Source organism: Diceros bicornis, chromosome 6 (genome assembly GCF_020826845.1).
Source record: "Diceros bicornis minor isolate mBicDic1 chromosome 6, mDicBic1.mat.cur, whole genome shotgun sequence".
NCBI classification, from domain to species: Eukaryota; Metazoa; Chordata; class Mammalia; order Perissodactyla; family Rhinocerotidae; genus Diceros; species Diceros bicornis.
In genome coordinates, this window is record NC_080745.1 from 50,090,214 (window position 1) to 50,106,681 (window position 16,468).

Consider the following 16,468-nt stretch of genomic DNA (forward strand, 5'->3'; position numbering starts at 1 on the left):
CTTTCTTTTTCAGGGGAGAGGGCAGTGTTGATGTTTGTTTTTTCCTACTAAGATGACTATCTTGACTAATTTGTCAGTAAATTTATAAGGCAAATTCTAGGCAAAATGAAAAAGAAGAAGAAAATATGTCTAGGAAACTCTTCAACTCTTTTTAGAGTATGTTTTTCTCTTTCAGGTATTCCTGCAACCTTTTCTATCTTTTCTCAGGTTTAAGCCTGGAGAGGTAATAACCTCCCAGGGGCATTTGTGTTTTGATGAGTCAAAGGGACAAATGCTGCTGGAATATCTGGCATTATGACATAGAGAAGGATCACAGTTACAAACTTGACTTTCACATCTTGGACTTTATCATTTCAAGCAAGACACAAGCGTTCAACAGCCCCACTCCACATGCTTCACCAGTGTTTGTAAAGGTGGATATACGCCTGTGGATGTGCTGCTAAAATACATCATATTGCATTCCAGGCTTTGTGGATATTAAGTGATTATCATATCCCTTGCTTATAATGCAGCCAGGTATCTTGTTTTCCTTAGTGACAGTTTAGGGTATAATCATATAGCATGTTATGGCTTCTAAGATTTATTCCAGTTTCTTTGAAGAACAACAACGTAGAACTATTAACACAAAATGCACAGTGTTTGATAGTGAGAGGTCATAATTTATATTACAATTAACTGAGTTCTAGATAAGATTAATTCTCATAACACACCATTAGAAGAATATTCAATCAAAATTTACATTTTATTTGATGCAAAGTGATTTTATACGACTTAAAATTTTCAGGTATTATGTTATTATTATAACATCAACAATTCCCGATTATCTTGTGGAGACTGTATTCTAATATTAAAGAAGAGCCCTTTGCAGGTGCTTTACAGTGACTGTGCTTTTACTCTCATTTGGGTTTTGGAGCAGATTTAGTTTTAAATCTCAGTTCCAGGCATTAATTTATTCTAACACTTGTTAATTCCACAAACAGTTATTAAGGAGTTTTACATGTGAAACATTGTACTAAGAACTGGAGCACTGAGATGTTTATTTCTTGTTTAACTCTAAGCAAGAAAATTAAATTCCATAAACCAGAGGATTGCTGGGAAGATGGCAGCATAGGAGAACTCTGAACTCACCTCCTCCCATGGACACAACAAATTTACGACTATCCTTGGAACAATTACCCCTGAGAGAGAACTGGAAACTGGGTAAAAAGAGCCCACACAACAAGGGACAGCACTGACTGAACTGGAAGAAGCAGAAATACCCTTCTGGAGAGGAAAAAACCACATTCTAGTTGCAGTGCTTCATGGCCAAGAGCAATCTTAAGCCACATAGGGGATCTGCCCCACCTTCCAACACCTGAAACAATTGTGTGCTGCCATGCCTGGGGCCAGCCCCACCCAGCTGCACACCTGAGAGAGATGACAACAGCTCACAGGCTGGAAGTCTACAGCAACTGCGAGCTCCTGAGCCTAGAAACAAACAATGCTGGGGGCCTACTCACCTAACAGCAAAAGGGCAGGAGGTATATGCTACTAGACCTAGCAGCCAACTGTGCTGGGGCTCCCGCCACCCTATAAAATGACTAAAAGGACTGTAGCACCCACACACAGCTGAGCCTGACAACCAGCTGGCCAGGGGGACAGCCTAGCCTCCCCGTGCAACCCAGCCACAACAGAAGGACACATGTAGCCCACACAGGGGACACTCCTAGAACATTTGGGACTCGTGATTAGAGAGAAGCACATTGTTGGGCCACATAAGGCATCTTTTACATAAGGCCACTTCTCCAAGATCAGGAGATATAGCTGATCTACCTAATACATAGAGAAATAGGCGGAATGAGGAGACAAAGGACTATGTTCCAAATAAGAGAACAGGACAAATCCTCAGAAAAAGAACCAAATGAAAGAGAGATAAACAATCTACCTGATAAAGAGTACAAACTAGTAATCATAAGGATGCTCACTGATCTTGGGAGAAGAATAGATGAACACAGTGAAAACTTCAACAAAGAATTGGAAAATGTAAAACAGAACCAATCAGAAATAAAGAATAATAATGGAAATGAAATATTCACTAGAAGGAATCAATAGCAGAGTAGATGATACAGAAGAACGAATCAGTGAGCTGGATGAAAGATAAGAGGAAATCACCCAAGCTGAACAGATGAAAAAAAAAAGAATTAAAAAGAACTAGGACAGTCTAAGGGATCTCTGGGACAACATCAAGCACACTAACACCCATATTATAGGTGTCCAGAAGGAGAAGAGAGAGACAAAGGGGCAGAGAATCTATTTGGAGAAATAATAGCTTTCCTAAGGAAAGGACCTAGGAAGGAAACAGAATTCCAGATACAGGAAGCACAAAGAACACCAAACAAGATGAACCCAAAGAGGCCCACACCAAGACACATTATAATTAAAATGTCAAGAATTAAAGGTAAAGAGAGAATCCTAAAAGCTGTAAGAGAAAGGCAACAAGTTACATACAAAGGAAACCCCATAAGGCTATTAGCTGACTTCTCAGCAGAAACCTTACAGACTAGAAGGGACTGGCACAATATGTTTAAAGTGCTGAAAGGAAAAAACCTACAGCCAAGAATACTCTACCCTCAAGGTTCTCATTCAAAATGAAAAGAGAGATAAAGAGTTTTCCAGACAAGCAAAAACTAAAGGAGTTTATCACCAATAACCCAGACTTACAAGAAATGTTAAAGGGACTTACTTAAGTGGAAAAGACTACAAATACTAATTATAAAATTATCAAAAAAAAAAAAAACAAATACTGGTAAAGGCAATATACAGTAAATGTAACAGATCAACCACCTATGAAGATTATGTGAAGGTCAAAAGACAAAAGTACTAAAATTGTCTATTTCCGTGATAAGAGGTTAATGGATACACACACATGCAAAAGAGGTTAAATATGATATCAAAAACTTAAAATGTGGTGGGAGGGGAGTAAAAGAGTAGAGCTTTTAGGAGTAGGTCAAACTTAAGAGATGAACAATTTAATATAGATTGCTATTACATAGCTTATTATATATATAATCCACATGATAATCACAACCAGAAACCTATAATAAATACACAAAAAAGTTAAGAGAAAGGAACCCAAACATAATACTAAAGAAAACCATCAAATCACAAGGGAAGAGAGCAAGAGAAGACGAAAGGTACAGAGAAGAACTACTAAAATACCCAGAAAAGAAGTAACAAAATGGAATTAAGCACATATTTATCAATAGCTACTTTAAATGTCAATGGACTAAATGATCCAATCAAAAGACATAAAGTAGCTGATTGGATAAAAAAGCAAGACCCATATATATACTGCATATAAGAGACACATTTCAGACCTAAAGACATTCACAAACCTGAAAGTGCAGGGATGGAGAAAGATACTCCATGCAAATGGCAATGAAAAGAAAGCTGGAGTAGCAATACTTATATCAGACAAAATAGACTTTAAAACAAAAACTGTAACAAGAGACAATGAAGGGGAACATGTAATGATAAAGGGAGAAATCCAACAAGAGGGTATAACACTTGTAAATATCTATGCACTCAACAGAGGAACAACTAAATATATAAAGCAATTATTAATAGAGTTAACAAGAGAAATAGACAGGAACACAACAATAGTAGGGGACTTTAACACTGCACTTACATTGATGGATAGATCATCCAAACAGAAGATCAGTAAGAAAACATTGGCCTTAAATGACACACGAGACTAGATAGACTTAGTAGGTATACACAGAATATTCCGTCCAAAAACCACAGAATATACATTCTTTTCGAAGGCACATGGAACATTGTTCAGGATAGATCACATATTAGGCCACAAAACAAGTCTCAATAAATTTAAGAAGATTGAAATAACCCAAGCATCTTTTTTGACCCAATGGTATGAAACTAGAAATCAATTACAAGAAGAAAATGGGAAAAGCCACAAATATGTGGAGATTAAACAAAATGCTACTGAAAAACTATTGGGTCAACAAAGAAATCAAAGGAGAAATAAAAAAAACCTGGAGACAAGTGACAATGAAAATATGACATGCCAAAATTTATGGGATACAGCAAAACTGGCTGTAACAGGGAAGTTCATAGCAATACAGGCCTACTTCAACAAACAAGAAAAATCTCAAATAAACAATCTAACAGTCTACCTACAGGAATTAGAAAAAGAAGAACAAACGAAGCCCCAAATCAGTAGAAGGAAGGAAATAATAAAAATCAAAGCACAAATAAGACTAACAAAACAAAAGAAAAATCAATTAAACTAAGAGCTGGTTCTTTGAGAACACAAACAAAATTGACAAACCTTTAGCTAGACTCACCAAGAAAAAAAGAGAAGGCTCAAATAAAATCAGAAATGAAAGAGGAGAAATTACAACGGACATCTCAGAAATACAAAGGATTATAAGAGAATACTACAAAAAGCTATACGCCAAAAATTGTATAGTCTAGAACAAATGGATGAATTCTTAGAATCATGCACCCTTTCAAAACTGAATCAAGAAGAAATAGAGAGTTTGAATAGACCAACCAGTAAGGAGATCAAAACAGTAATGAAAAACCTCCCTCAAAATAAAAGTCCAGGACCAGAGGGCTTCCCTGGTGAATTCTACCAACATTCGAAGAAGACTTAACACGTATCCTTCTCAAACTCTTCCAAAAAGTTGAAGAGGAGGGGAAGCTTCCTAACTCATTCTACAAAGCCAACATTACCCTAATACCAAAACCAGACAAGGATAACACCAAAAAAGAAAATGACAGCCTAATATCACTGAACATCAATGCAAAAATCCTCAACAAAATACTAGCAAATTGCATACAACACGTTAAAGAGATCACACATCATGATCAAGTGGAATTTATTCCAGGGAGGCAGGGATGGTTCAACATCCACAAATCAATCAATGTGATACACCACATTAAGAAAATGAAGAATAAAAATCACATGATCATCTCAATAGATGCAGAGAAAGCATTTGACAAGATACAGCATCCATTTATGATAAAAACTCTGAATAAAATGGGTATAGAAAGAAAGTACCTCAACATAATAAAGGCCATATGTGACAAACCCACAGCTAATATCATCCCCAATGGAGAAAAACTGAAAGCTATCCCTCTAAGAACAGGAACCAGACAAGGATGCCCACTCTCACCACTCCTATTTAACATAGTACTGGAAGTCCTAGCCGGAGCAATCAGGCAAGGAAAAGAAATAAAATGCATCCAAATTGGAAAGGAAGGCGTGAAACTGTCACTATTTGCAGATAACATGATTTTATATATAGAAAACCCTAAAGAATCCACCAAAAAACTTTTAGAAGTAATAAACGAGTATGGTAAAGTCGCAGGATACAAAATCAACATACAAAAATCATTTGCATTTCTATACACTAACAATGAAGTAGCAGAAAGAGAAATTAAGAATACCATTCCATTTACAATTGCAACAAAAAGAATAAAATACCCAGAAATAAACTTAACCAAAGAGGTGAAAGATCAGTACACTGAAAACTATAAAACATTGCTGAAAGAAATTGAAGAAGACACAAAGAAATGGAAAGATATTCCGTGCTCTTGGATTAGAAGAATTAACATAGTTAAGATGTACATACTTCCTAAAGCAATCTATAGATTCAATGCAATCCTTATCAAAGTTCCAGCAACACTTTTAACAGAAATAGAATAAAGAATCCTAAAATTTATATAGGACAACAAAAGACCCCAAATAGCCAAAGGAATCATGAGAGAAAAGAATAAAGCTGGAGATATCACACTCCTTGATGTCAAAATATACTACAAAGCCATAGTAACCAAAACAGCATGGTACTGGCACAAAAACAGACACACAGATCAAGGGAATAGAATTGAGAGCCCGGAAATAAACCCACACATCTATGGACAACTAATTTTTGAGACAGGAGCCAAGAACATACAATGGAGAAAGGAAAGTCTCTTCAACAAATGGTGTTGGGAACACTGGACAGCTACATGCAAAAAAATGAAAGTAGACCATTATCTTGCACCATACACAAAAATTAACTCAAAATGGATTAAAGACTTGAATGTAAGACCTGAAACCATGAAACTTCTAGAAGAAAACATAGTTGTTCTTCGACATCTGTCTTAGCAACATATTTTCAAATACCATGTCTGACAAGGCAAGGGAAATAAAAGGAAAAATAAACAAACGAGACTACATCTAACTCAAAACCTTCTGCACAACAAAGGAAACTATCAACAATATGAAAAGACAACCTAACAATTGGGAGAGGATATTTGCAAACCATATATCTGATAAGGGGTTAATATCCAACATATATAAAGAACTCATACATCTCAATAACAAAAAAACAAACAACCCAATTAAAAAATGGGCAAAAGATCTGAACAGACTTTTTTCTGAAGAAGATATACAAATGGCCAACAGGAACATGAAAAGAAGTTCAACATCATTAATTATAAGGGAAATGCAAGTTAAAACTACAGTGAGGTGTCACCTCATGCCCATCAGAATGGCTATAATTAACAAGATAAGAAATAACAAGTGTTGGAGAGGATGTAGAGAAAAGGGAACTCGCATACACTGCTGGTGGAAATGTAAACTGGTGCAACCACTATGGAAACGGTATGGAGATTCCTCAAAAAGTTAACAATAGGGGCCAGCCCAGTGGCGTAATGGTTAAGTTCGTGTGCTCTGCTTTGACGGCCCAGGGTTCACAGGTTCGGATCCCGGGCACAGACCTGCACACTGCCCATCAAACCGTACTGTGGCAGCATTGCACATAGAAAATAGAAGAAGATTGGCACAGATGTTAGCTCAGAGACAATCCTCCTCAAGCAAAAAGAGGAAGACTGACAACAGATGTTAGCTCAGGTACAATCTTCCTCACAAAAAAAAAATATATCAAGACTAGAACTACCGTATGATTCAGCTATTCCACTGCTGGGTATTTATCCAAAGAACGTGAAAACACGAATGTGTAAAGGTACATGCACCCCTGTGTTCACTGCAGCATTATTCACAATAGCCAAGACATGGAAGCGACCTAGGTAAAGAAGATATGGTATATATACACAATGGAATACTACTCAGCTATAAAAAAAGATGAAATCTTTCCATTTATGACAACATGGATGGCCCTTGAGGGTATTAGGCTAAGTGAAATAAGTCAGACAGAGAAAGTCAAATACTGTATAATCTCACTCATAAATAGAAGATAAAACAACAGCAACAACAAACACACACATAGATACAGAGATTGGATTGGTGGTTACCAGAGGGGAAGAGGGAAGGGAGGAGGGCGAAAGGGGTGACTGGGCACATGTGAGTGGTGATCGATGGTAATTAGTCTTTCGGTGGTGAACATGATGTACACAGAAATCAAAATATAGTGATGTACACCTGAAATTTATATAATGTTATAAACCAATGTTACCTCGATAAAAATAATTAATTAATTAATTAATTTTTTAAAAATTCCGTAAGCCACAATTTTCTCATTTGTAAAATGGGACCAATTATATTTATTCATAAGAACATTGTGAGGATTAAATTAGGTAATATATATAAAGTGCTTGAATTAAAAAAACTGTAGAATCTTAAGTTGTCACTTAGTAGGCTATGTTAAATTAATTAAAAACTAAATGTGTTTTTTAATTTTAGAATTCAAAAATCTGTTAAAGAAATGATAATACAGGAATAATTCAATATTTTTTAATATAAGTTTTCTGCCATAATGTGATATTGTTATTGCTAATGATATTGTCAATTTATAAGTTATGCTCATTTTGAATGAAAAGTATTAAACTATAGTATTTTTTTCACGTTTTAGAGTTTTGCAATACATTGTCATTATCTTTTTAATTTTCTCCCTAGAGAACAAAGAATATTCGGTCAGAAATACGCCATAATTCATTAACTATTCCCTTCCGGCAGGGCAACATAACAAACTGTAACAAGAGAAAAGCGTGACAAATGTACTTTATGAATTCCTTTGTTTTAAATTTCGTTTAGGCAACAGACCCTGATGCTGGAATAAACGGCCAAGTACACTACAGTTTGGGTAACTTCCATAATCTTTTTCGCATCACATCCAATGGGAGCATTTACACCGCAGTGAAGCTGAACAGAGAAGTCAGGGACTACTATGAGCTTGTTGTTGTGGCAACAGATGGAGCGGTACACCCTCGCCATTCAACTCTCACACTGGCCATCAAGATTTTGGATGTTGATGATAACAGCCCTGTGTTCACCAATTCAACATACACTGTCATCGTTGAAGAGAATCTGCCAGCTGGGACCACCGTCCTTCACATAGAGGTGTGTGGAAGAAGCATAAATTTCAGGAATTCTATGTTATAAGATAAGACTTAGAATAGGGTTGCCAGACTTAGCAAACAAAAACACAACACACCCAGTTCCATTTCAATTTCAGATAAACAATGAGTGAATTTTTAATATAAGTATCTCTCAAATACTGTGTTTTATATTTTATCTGACAACCCGACTTTAGGGATATACCAAAAATAAAGAGGAGAAAAGGTGCACTTGTAGGAAATTAAATAACACTACTTAGATTTTTTTTTAATTTTCAAAAGTAATGCTATATTTTCATTGTAACAATTGACAATACAGTAGCTATAAACAGAAAGGCAATAATCTCTCACCTCATACCTCCAAAGTAAATTTTTATGTGTATTCTGTCACATTTATCTTTTTGCTCACACAAAGATCAAATAAATATTTACATATATTTAAATATGTATGTATGTGGGTGTGTGCATATATACATACATATGTGATATATATGCATATACACTTACATGTGTATAGATTTTCCCTATATTTTACAAAAATAGGATATTGCTGTACCCATTATTTTGTAATATTTTTTTCACTTTCAGTACACAACTGGCATTCTTCTGTAGGTCTAACTCTCCTTTTTAATAGTGTTTCTATATCCAAGCCTCTTTTTTCAGTTCTCAACTGCAATATTACCAGAAACTCTGGACATTCTGATTCATTAAGTTAGGTTGGCTCAGAAATCTACATTGTAAGCAATCATTCCTTTAATTCTGACACAAGTGGTCTATGAGTATATTTTGGAAAAAGAAAATTCAGTTCTCCCTCAACCCGCAATCCACAACTTGAATTTTTTTAGCATGGATTTCAACAACTTGTATTTCTTCCATAATTCAACTCAATAAATATTTATTTATTAATAAATCTAAAAAAGGTAGATGCTGATCAGACCATTATTTGGAGAGGGCCATTATTTCTTCATTTATTCTTCTATTTATCTGTTCATTCATTCATTCAACAAGCATATTTTCAGTGTTTATTGTATGCTATGTCCTCTGCTAGACTTTGGGGATCCAAACTTGAACAAGATTCCTGCCTTTATGCAGTTTTCCATCTGGAGTAGCAAACAGGCAAGTAAACTGGTAATTAAAACAGAGATCCTCAATGCAAGTGGCCTAGGAGATCACAGGTGGAGCTCTTAACCTAATCTGGAGAACAAAGAAAATGTTTCCCGGAGAAAGTTGCTTTCTTTCTTTCTTTCTTTTTTTTTTTGTGAAGAAGATCAGCCCTGAGCTAACACCCATGCCAATCCTCCTCTTTTTGCTGAGGAAGACCAGCCCTGAGCTAACATCTATTGCCAGTCCTCCTCCTTTTTTTCCCTTTTTCTCCCCAAAGCTCCAGTAGGTAGTTGTATGTCATAGTTGCACATCATTCTAGTTGCTGTATGTGGGACGCGGCCTCAGCATGGCCGGACAAGCAGTGCATCGGTGTGCACCCGGGATCCGAACCCGGGCCGCCAGTAGCGGAGCGCGTGCACTTAACCACTAAGCCACAGGGCCGGCCCCAAAAGTTGCTTTCTAAATTGTGAACGGAGGGCAAGTAAGGGTTAGTCAAGCAAAGAGGAAGAAAGATTATTCAAGGCAGTGGAAAGAACCTGCTCAAAATCCTGGAGGAGAGGGAGAGTGGGGACTCAAGGGCTGGAAAATAGATTGTCCTTTCTCGCCATATTAAGGAGATTGGAGCTGATACAAAATGGAATGGAATACAGGATTCTAGCCAGGAAAGTGACATAATAAGATCTATACTTTGACAATATCTTTCTAGTTGTGATGTGGATAATTGATTGGAGGAAGCCAAGACCAAAATTCACATAGGAGGTGTTTGCATTTCTGCATGCACATTAACAAACCCTGATCTTTCCCATTCCATTCTTGCGCCATTCTGTGTCCGCTGCCAGAGTTGCCTTTGCCAATCTGTACTGCTCAATGAAATAGTCATCCTACAAGACTTGTATAAAACCTGTCCTTCAGCTAGATGATATCATTCCCAATTCTGAACACTTTTCAGCTGACGTACCACTTTTTTCCCTTCTATTTTGGTATTTGTGTCATATTTCTTCTTTGAGTCAGTAACCCGGAGGACAAAAATTGTGTCTAGATTCATCTTGTGCATCTCTACAGTGCCTGGTGCATGATATCTACTCAATAAATATTAGTTAAACGAAGGGAGTTACCATAGAGTGATCTCTAGAAATCTATTATAACGTTCTTGTGAGAAGAAATTATTACTTATATGTCCTTAGTTTTCTTATAGTCCTGTAATAATCTATTGTGTTTATGGAAAGCACTCAATAAAATTTATTTTATTTTAAAATATTTTTCAAGGTTATACAATAGGCGGGAAATAATAAGCAATCATTTATGACGATATTTATTTTCTTTACTGTGGTATGATTCTTTTTACTAGTGATTTTTCAGGTAAAATAAATATAGTAATAAGATCAACAACAACAAAACTTCATGGGTCTCTGCCTCTGTGCTGTTTCTCTTTCTCTCTCTCCTCCTCCCTCTCTCAGGTAAAGTACTTAATAAAAGTGCTTTTCTCTGAAACATGTCTTTTGGTCATCATTAAATTCAGGCTGTCCTAGGCACTGACACATGACTTCTATCAATCCTGCGTTCCTCCAGTTTGGTAACACCTGATATAACCCTTCTTTTGCTTAACTTGTTACAGGCCAAAGATGTTGACCTCGGAGCAAATGTGTCTTATCAGATAAGAAGCCCAGAAGTGAAGCACTTTTTTGCACTACATCCATTTACAGGAGAGCTCTCCCTTTTAAGGAGTTTGGACTATGAGTCATTTCCAGACCAGGAAGCAAGTATCACTTTTCTAGTGGAGGCCTTTGATATTTATGGAACAATGCCACCTGGTATTGCTACTGTCACAGTGATAGTAAAGGTAAGGAATATAGATGACTTCTGGTGGCCTACTTTGCTCTCTACTTGTAGCTTATGTTTTTTATGCTATACCTATAATATTTGGGGGCAGCAATTCATAATAACACAGTGGTACCAAACCCAAAACATAGATTTTTGAATGTGAAGTATTTAGAAGACTTGCTTGAGAAATAACTATGTCGTTTAACTATAAAAGGTAAATTTGGAAGAAGCACTAAATAAGAGTTTGAACCCTGTGGCTGCCTGTCTGCCATTAGCTCTGTGATTTCAATCAAATCATAATTGCTTCAGACTACAGTGTGTTCCAGATTCCACAGGACCATGGATAATAACTTCATCCAAACCTTTCAATTTAAAAAAGAAAAAAACGACTCTGAAAGATTAAGAGTTCTAAGGCCCCAGAACTAATAGTTGAGTTTAGTTTGGAACCCAAGATTCTGGAATGAAATAAGCTTTGGAGTCAGATGGAATTGAGGATAAGTTCTGGCTCAGGTATTTTCAAGTTCTGTGATCTTGGAGACTTTATTATTTCAAGTTCTGGGACCCTGGGGACTTTATTAACCTCTCTAGATTTGCTGTCCCATTCATTATAATACCTTGTGCCAAATGATTGCCTGAAAGCGCATGGCATCTTCAACCTTTTGGGTTTCTAGTGATTTTTAAAGTACATCTTTAAAAGAAGACACTGGGAAAGATTCATCGGTTCTCAAATACTAGTGTATATAAAGGTCACCTGAGCCACATACTAAACTTGCAGATTCAAGGAGCACCTTTCCCACGGGAAAGCATCATAAATGCATTTCTGCCTAGAATTAGAGAAAGTTAGGCTCTGGGGATGACTCCACTTCTTGAAAGCTGCTTTCAGTAGAGGGCTATATATACACAAGGTTATAAGATACACGAGGTGTTAGGCAACTTTTCTACAATGCTCATTTTTATAGGGCACTGCAAAGTATAAATGATGGAATAAGAAATCATCACTTTTCTTGAGTTTTTGTTTGATTATTTAACTGATAAATAACTAATATATGCTATTAGTTTTCTCAGACAATAAAATATTGATATAAAACATAGGAGATTGTTAAAGATTTCACCAATATGTAATTAACATAATTGTATTTATTGTGTAGGTAAATGCTCTAATGCTATTGACTGTAAGATCTTTGGGTCTGTTTGTTTGTTTGTTTTTAGATAATCCTGCAATCAGAGTGGGACACAGGGATTATTCCACTGCCTTTTCTCTACAGTTGACCTAGGCTTATCTGCCAGTGTACATACGATGCCATTTTTTCCCTGGGGTCCTGCTGTCTTCTCTAAACTACCTTGAAAAGGGGAACACAAGTCCCTTCCATTCTCAGATGCCCTAAAGCTGTCTGGGGAGTTTTATTAGGGTCTGAATTCCTTCTTTCCCAGGGGTCCACAATAACTCTCTACCTACTTCTTCCATTTTGTGTCTCTCTATCCTAAGAAACTGATCAATTTCAGGGAGTGAGAAACGTATATTTCAGAGAGTTAAAATTTTACTCAGCATTAAGTTCTCTTTGAGAGTAGGAATTTGAACTGTCAAAATCTTTTCTTGGGTCACCTGCTTTTCTGTTTGTATCTCTCTTTTCTGAGACAATGATTTTCTAATAGCCTGAGGAAGAATCAACGGAGAACACAAAAACACCAAGGGCCTGAGGGGCTTCATCTCACATTTTGACATACTATAGTGTTACGACATTTAGAAATTTAGAAAACTGTTTACAAAAATATTTTAGGAACATGATAATATTGGTGGTTATGAAGATGTCATGATAGGGAAAAAGATGAAAAAGACTAAGGTGAGACTGATCTAAATGAACTATAGCAAAATGGCTCTGGACAAGGTGAAACATTGAGGACATCTTGCTCTGGTGGATCCTTGCCTGCCCATATGGTTTGGTGGAATTGAACACTGAAAACATTTAAAATAAAAAAAAAAATGGTCCATTTATTGAGTGTTTTGGACAATATGGGAAGAAAAGACTTGCTACTAATGAGCTTACCCCTAGTCTTCCCAGAGCCAGAGAAGGATACTCAAATGGTACAACCTTCTCTCTCAGGACGGATGTAGTTAGTAATGGAGAGTTATAAACCCTCCTAGACTCTAACTTGGCTGCTGTGGATTCAGTTTAGATTTATTTTCTTGGATTTTTTTTTTTTTTTGATAGAAGAAATCATTGGAGTAAAATTGGGTCCAAAAATATCGTCTAAACAAGCAAGATGTGCACTAAATAAGCCTCATTCTCTGTCTGGGACTTGAGTCTCTTAAAATGGATTCCCTGTTCCCTGACCACCCCTTTATTTTCATATAGAGGTATCACTCACCAGCATGTGGGAAGGAGTTGCTCACCAATGGGCTCATTCTTTCTTCAGAAATAGGAGAGTGTTGATCGAGTTTTTGTTGTCTCATTGCTTTGTCTTATTTAGAGAAGTCAAACTAATTCATTGCTCAAGTCTTCCTGACCTATACAAAATTATTTCTGATTTATTGTACTTTTTTTGTTTCTGCTTTTGGTGAGGAAGATTAGCCCTGAACTAACAGCTGTTGCCAATCTTCCTCTTTTTGCTTGAGGAGGATTGTCACTGAACTAATATCCATGCCAATCTTCCTCTATTTTGTATGTGGGTCACCACCAGAGCATGGCTTAATAAGTGGTGTGTAGGTCCACGCCCAGTATCTGAACCTGCAAACCCTGGGCCACCAAAGCAGAGCACACAAGCTTAACCACTACGCTAATGGGCTGGCCCCCTGATTTATTGTACATTTAAAACAAAACTTAATCAATATTTAATTCTAGACATTTTCAATGCCATTTTTTTTTTCTTTTTCAAGATGAGATAAGCATAATAAGATTTGCAGAACATTTCCCCAAATGCCAGTTGACGCTTGAATTCCCTTCTCCTGATCACTCAGGGTGAGATTATCGCAAAGAGAACTTTAAAACTCCATTGTCTACTACTGGGCCTGTAAAAATATCATACTTGTTTATTTTGAAGAAAAGAATGAAGTGCAATTCTCATTTCTCCACAAATGTAGATCTTTCCCAAGCTTGTAAATTTTCTGCTATTGGTCTGTTTACTTGAAGCAGTGACAAGCTGTCTTGCTGATAACATAATTGCATGGTATTTGCTAAGAGATATTTCTACCTACAACAGTCACCACAGGGAAAGCATCTTGAAGATCTCTCTTTGAAAATGAACAGAAACAATTTCTTTTGTAAAGAAGAAAAAAGAGAAATATCAAGTGCTTAATGTCTAGCCCATCTAACTTATTTAAAATTGGAGTGAGAATGGGAAAATTCAAGTAATATTTGGAAGGAAAAATATTTTCACAGTAGAAAAAAAATAGAATTTTATCACAGATACCTGCAAAGAGCTTTCTTAGTGTCAAATTTCAGGGATCTGAAACAAAACTAATGATGATCATACAAATAACATGTATTTTTGTTGCAAAGTTTTTATAGAACATTGATAAACAAGGTCTTTTTCATTGTACATTTATTGAATATCTAGAAGAGTTGAATCTGTGATAATAGTAAATGAGATGATATGGGTAAATCTCTGGAAAATAAAAATAAAATTCTAAAGTTTAACACATAAAATCCAAAGAAAAATCTGCCCTTACAAACTGAGTTGTAATATATAACATAGAAAATACACAGAAAGGAAAGGTCTGTTTTCTATAGGAAGTCAAAAGCTGAATACTGTCAAAATAGTTGAAATATGTAAATGCATGTACAATACTGCACAGCATTGAAAGGACTTTGTAAAGGGCTTGTCTAAGATAAGCAAGTGACTTAAGTCATTTTGCTGATGGTAATTTTGAATAGAATGGCTGCATAGGAGTAGGAAAGAGTGAGGGAGATGCTTCTGTGAAGGAAGGAGACAGGATTCAGCTGTAGTGGAGAAAGACATATCCTCTACCCACTCTGGGTCCTTTCTGGCTAGGCTACGAATTAAATTGACATGAGATAGAATAACAGGAGAAAATCCAACAAAGCTTTAAAACATCTATACGTGGGAGAGATGCAGGAAACTGGGTAACTCAGCTTGGATGGCCAAGGTGCCAGGTTAAATAGCATCTTCAGCTAAAGGCAAAGGAGGATGTTGGGGGTGGGGAGAGTCAGTTATGAGAGATTACCAGAAAAGCACAGTAAACAAGAGTAAGTTTATTGTGCAGATTTAAGTCCTCACCTTCTGCATTGATAGGAGTTTCTAAAGATAAGGTGATCACCCCTTCTTCTGGTACAGAGAGTGGAGATGCCCCTTACAAATGTAAATGTCTCTTACAGAGGGTAAATTCTACTTTTCAGAACTTCTCCCAAGTCTGCAATTTTTTTGTTTTGTTTTGCTTTGTGAGGAAGATTAGCCTTGAGCTAATGTCTGTTGCCAATCCTCCTCTTTTTGCTGAGGAAGACTGGCTCTGGGCTAACATCTGTACCCATCTCCCTATACTTTATATGTGGGATGCCTGCCATAGCATTAGCTTGATAAGAGGTGCGTAGGTTCGTGCCTGGGATCCAAACCTGTAACCCCTGGGCCACCAAAGTGGAGCACGCAAGCTTAACCACTGTGTCATCAGGCCAGCCCCCCAAGTCTGCAATTTTTAACAGTAACCAACTCAAAATATTCCTCATACCAAAGAGACACATTTTGAGGTGGCCAATTTTGATCCCTCACACAGCCCTGGTTGTGTTTGCTTATCTTAGAGGGTGCAGGTGTGAGAGTAGACAGGGATAGGTGGAAGGATCCAAAGTGACAGAAACCACAAGGGCTGAGGTTGTTGGGAAATAGAGTGTGTTCTGGAAGATGGAGTTAGCATTTTCACCTTTCAGAGGGGTTTCCTTCTCCAGGAAGAAAATAAATGCTCCCCCCATAGAATATAGGAAAGAGGATGACTTTTCTAGATAGCAACTCAACGCCCAGTACCAAGGCAGCCATACCATGGACATTTGGCAAGCAGTTATGTGCCACTGATGCTCTGTGGTGACAGTGTTGGTAGAGACTTGGTTTTGTTTTGGTCAGAGACCAAACAGCCTTAGTCAGAGACCAAACAAAGCCTTGATTTTGTTTCTGATTTAAGAGACCAAGAAGTAGTCCAGGTCTCAAACAAATCAGAAACTCTGGACATTTCAAGATTTACAGCATCCTTCCTTCACTT

At 36.8% G+C, this 16,468-nt stretch overlaps 1 protein-coding gene across 10 annotated transcripts in view; it reads left to right on the forward strand.

Moving 5' to 3' along the window:
• The window catches only part of PCDH15 (protocadherin related 15), an 800,695-nt gene that overhangs the window by 595,481 nt on the left and 188,746 nt on the right, over positions 1-16,468 (forward strand). For all 10 annotated transcript variants that reach the window (XM_058543433.1, XM_058543426.1, XM_058543425.1 and 7 more), the window contains 2 exons: positions 8,039-8,344; positions 11,060-11,284. In XM_058543433.1, coding sequence (XP_058399416.1) covers positions 8,039-8,344; positions 11,060-11,284 — 531 coding nt within the window. The remainder of the gene's footprint in view (positions 1-8,038; positions 8,345-11,059; positions 11,285-16,468) is intronic.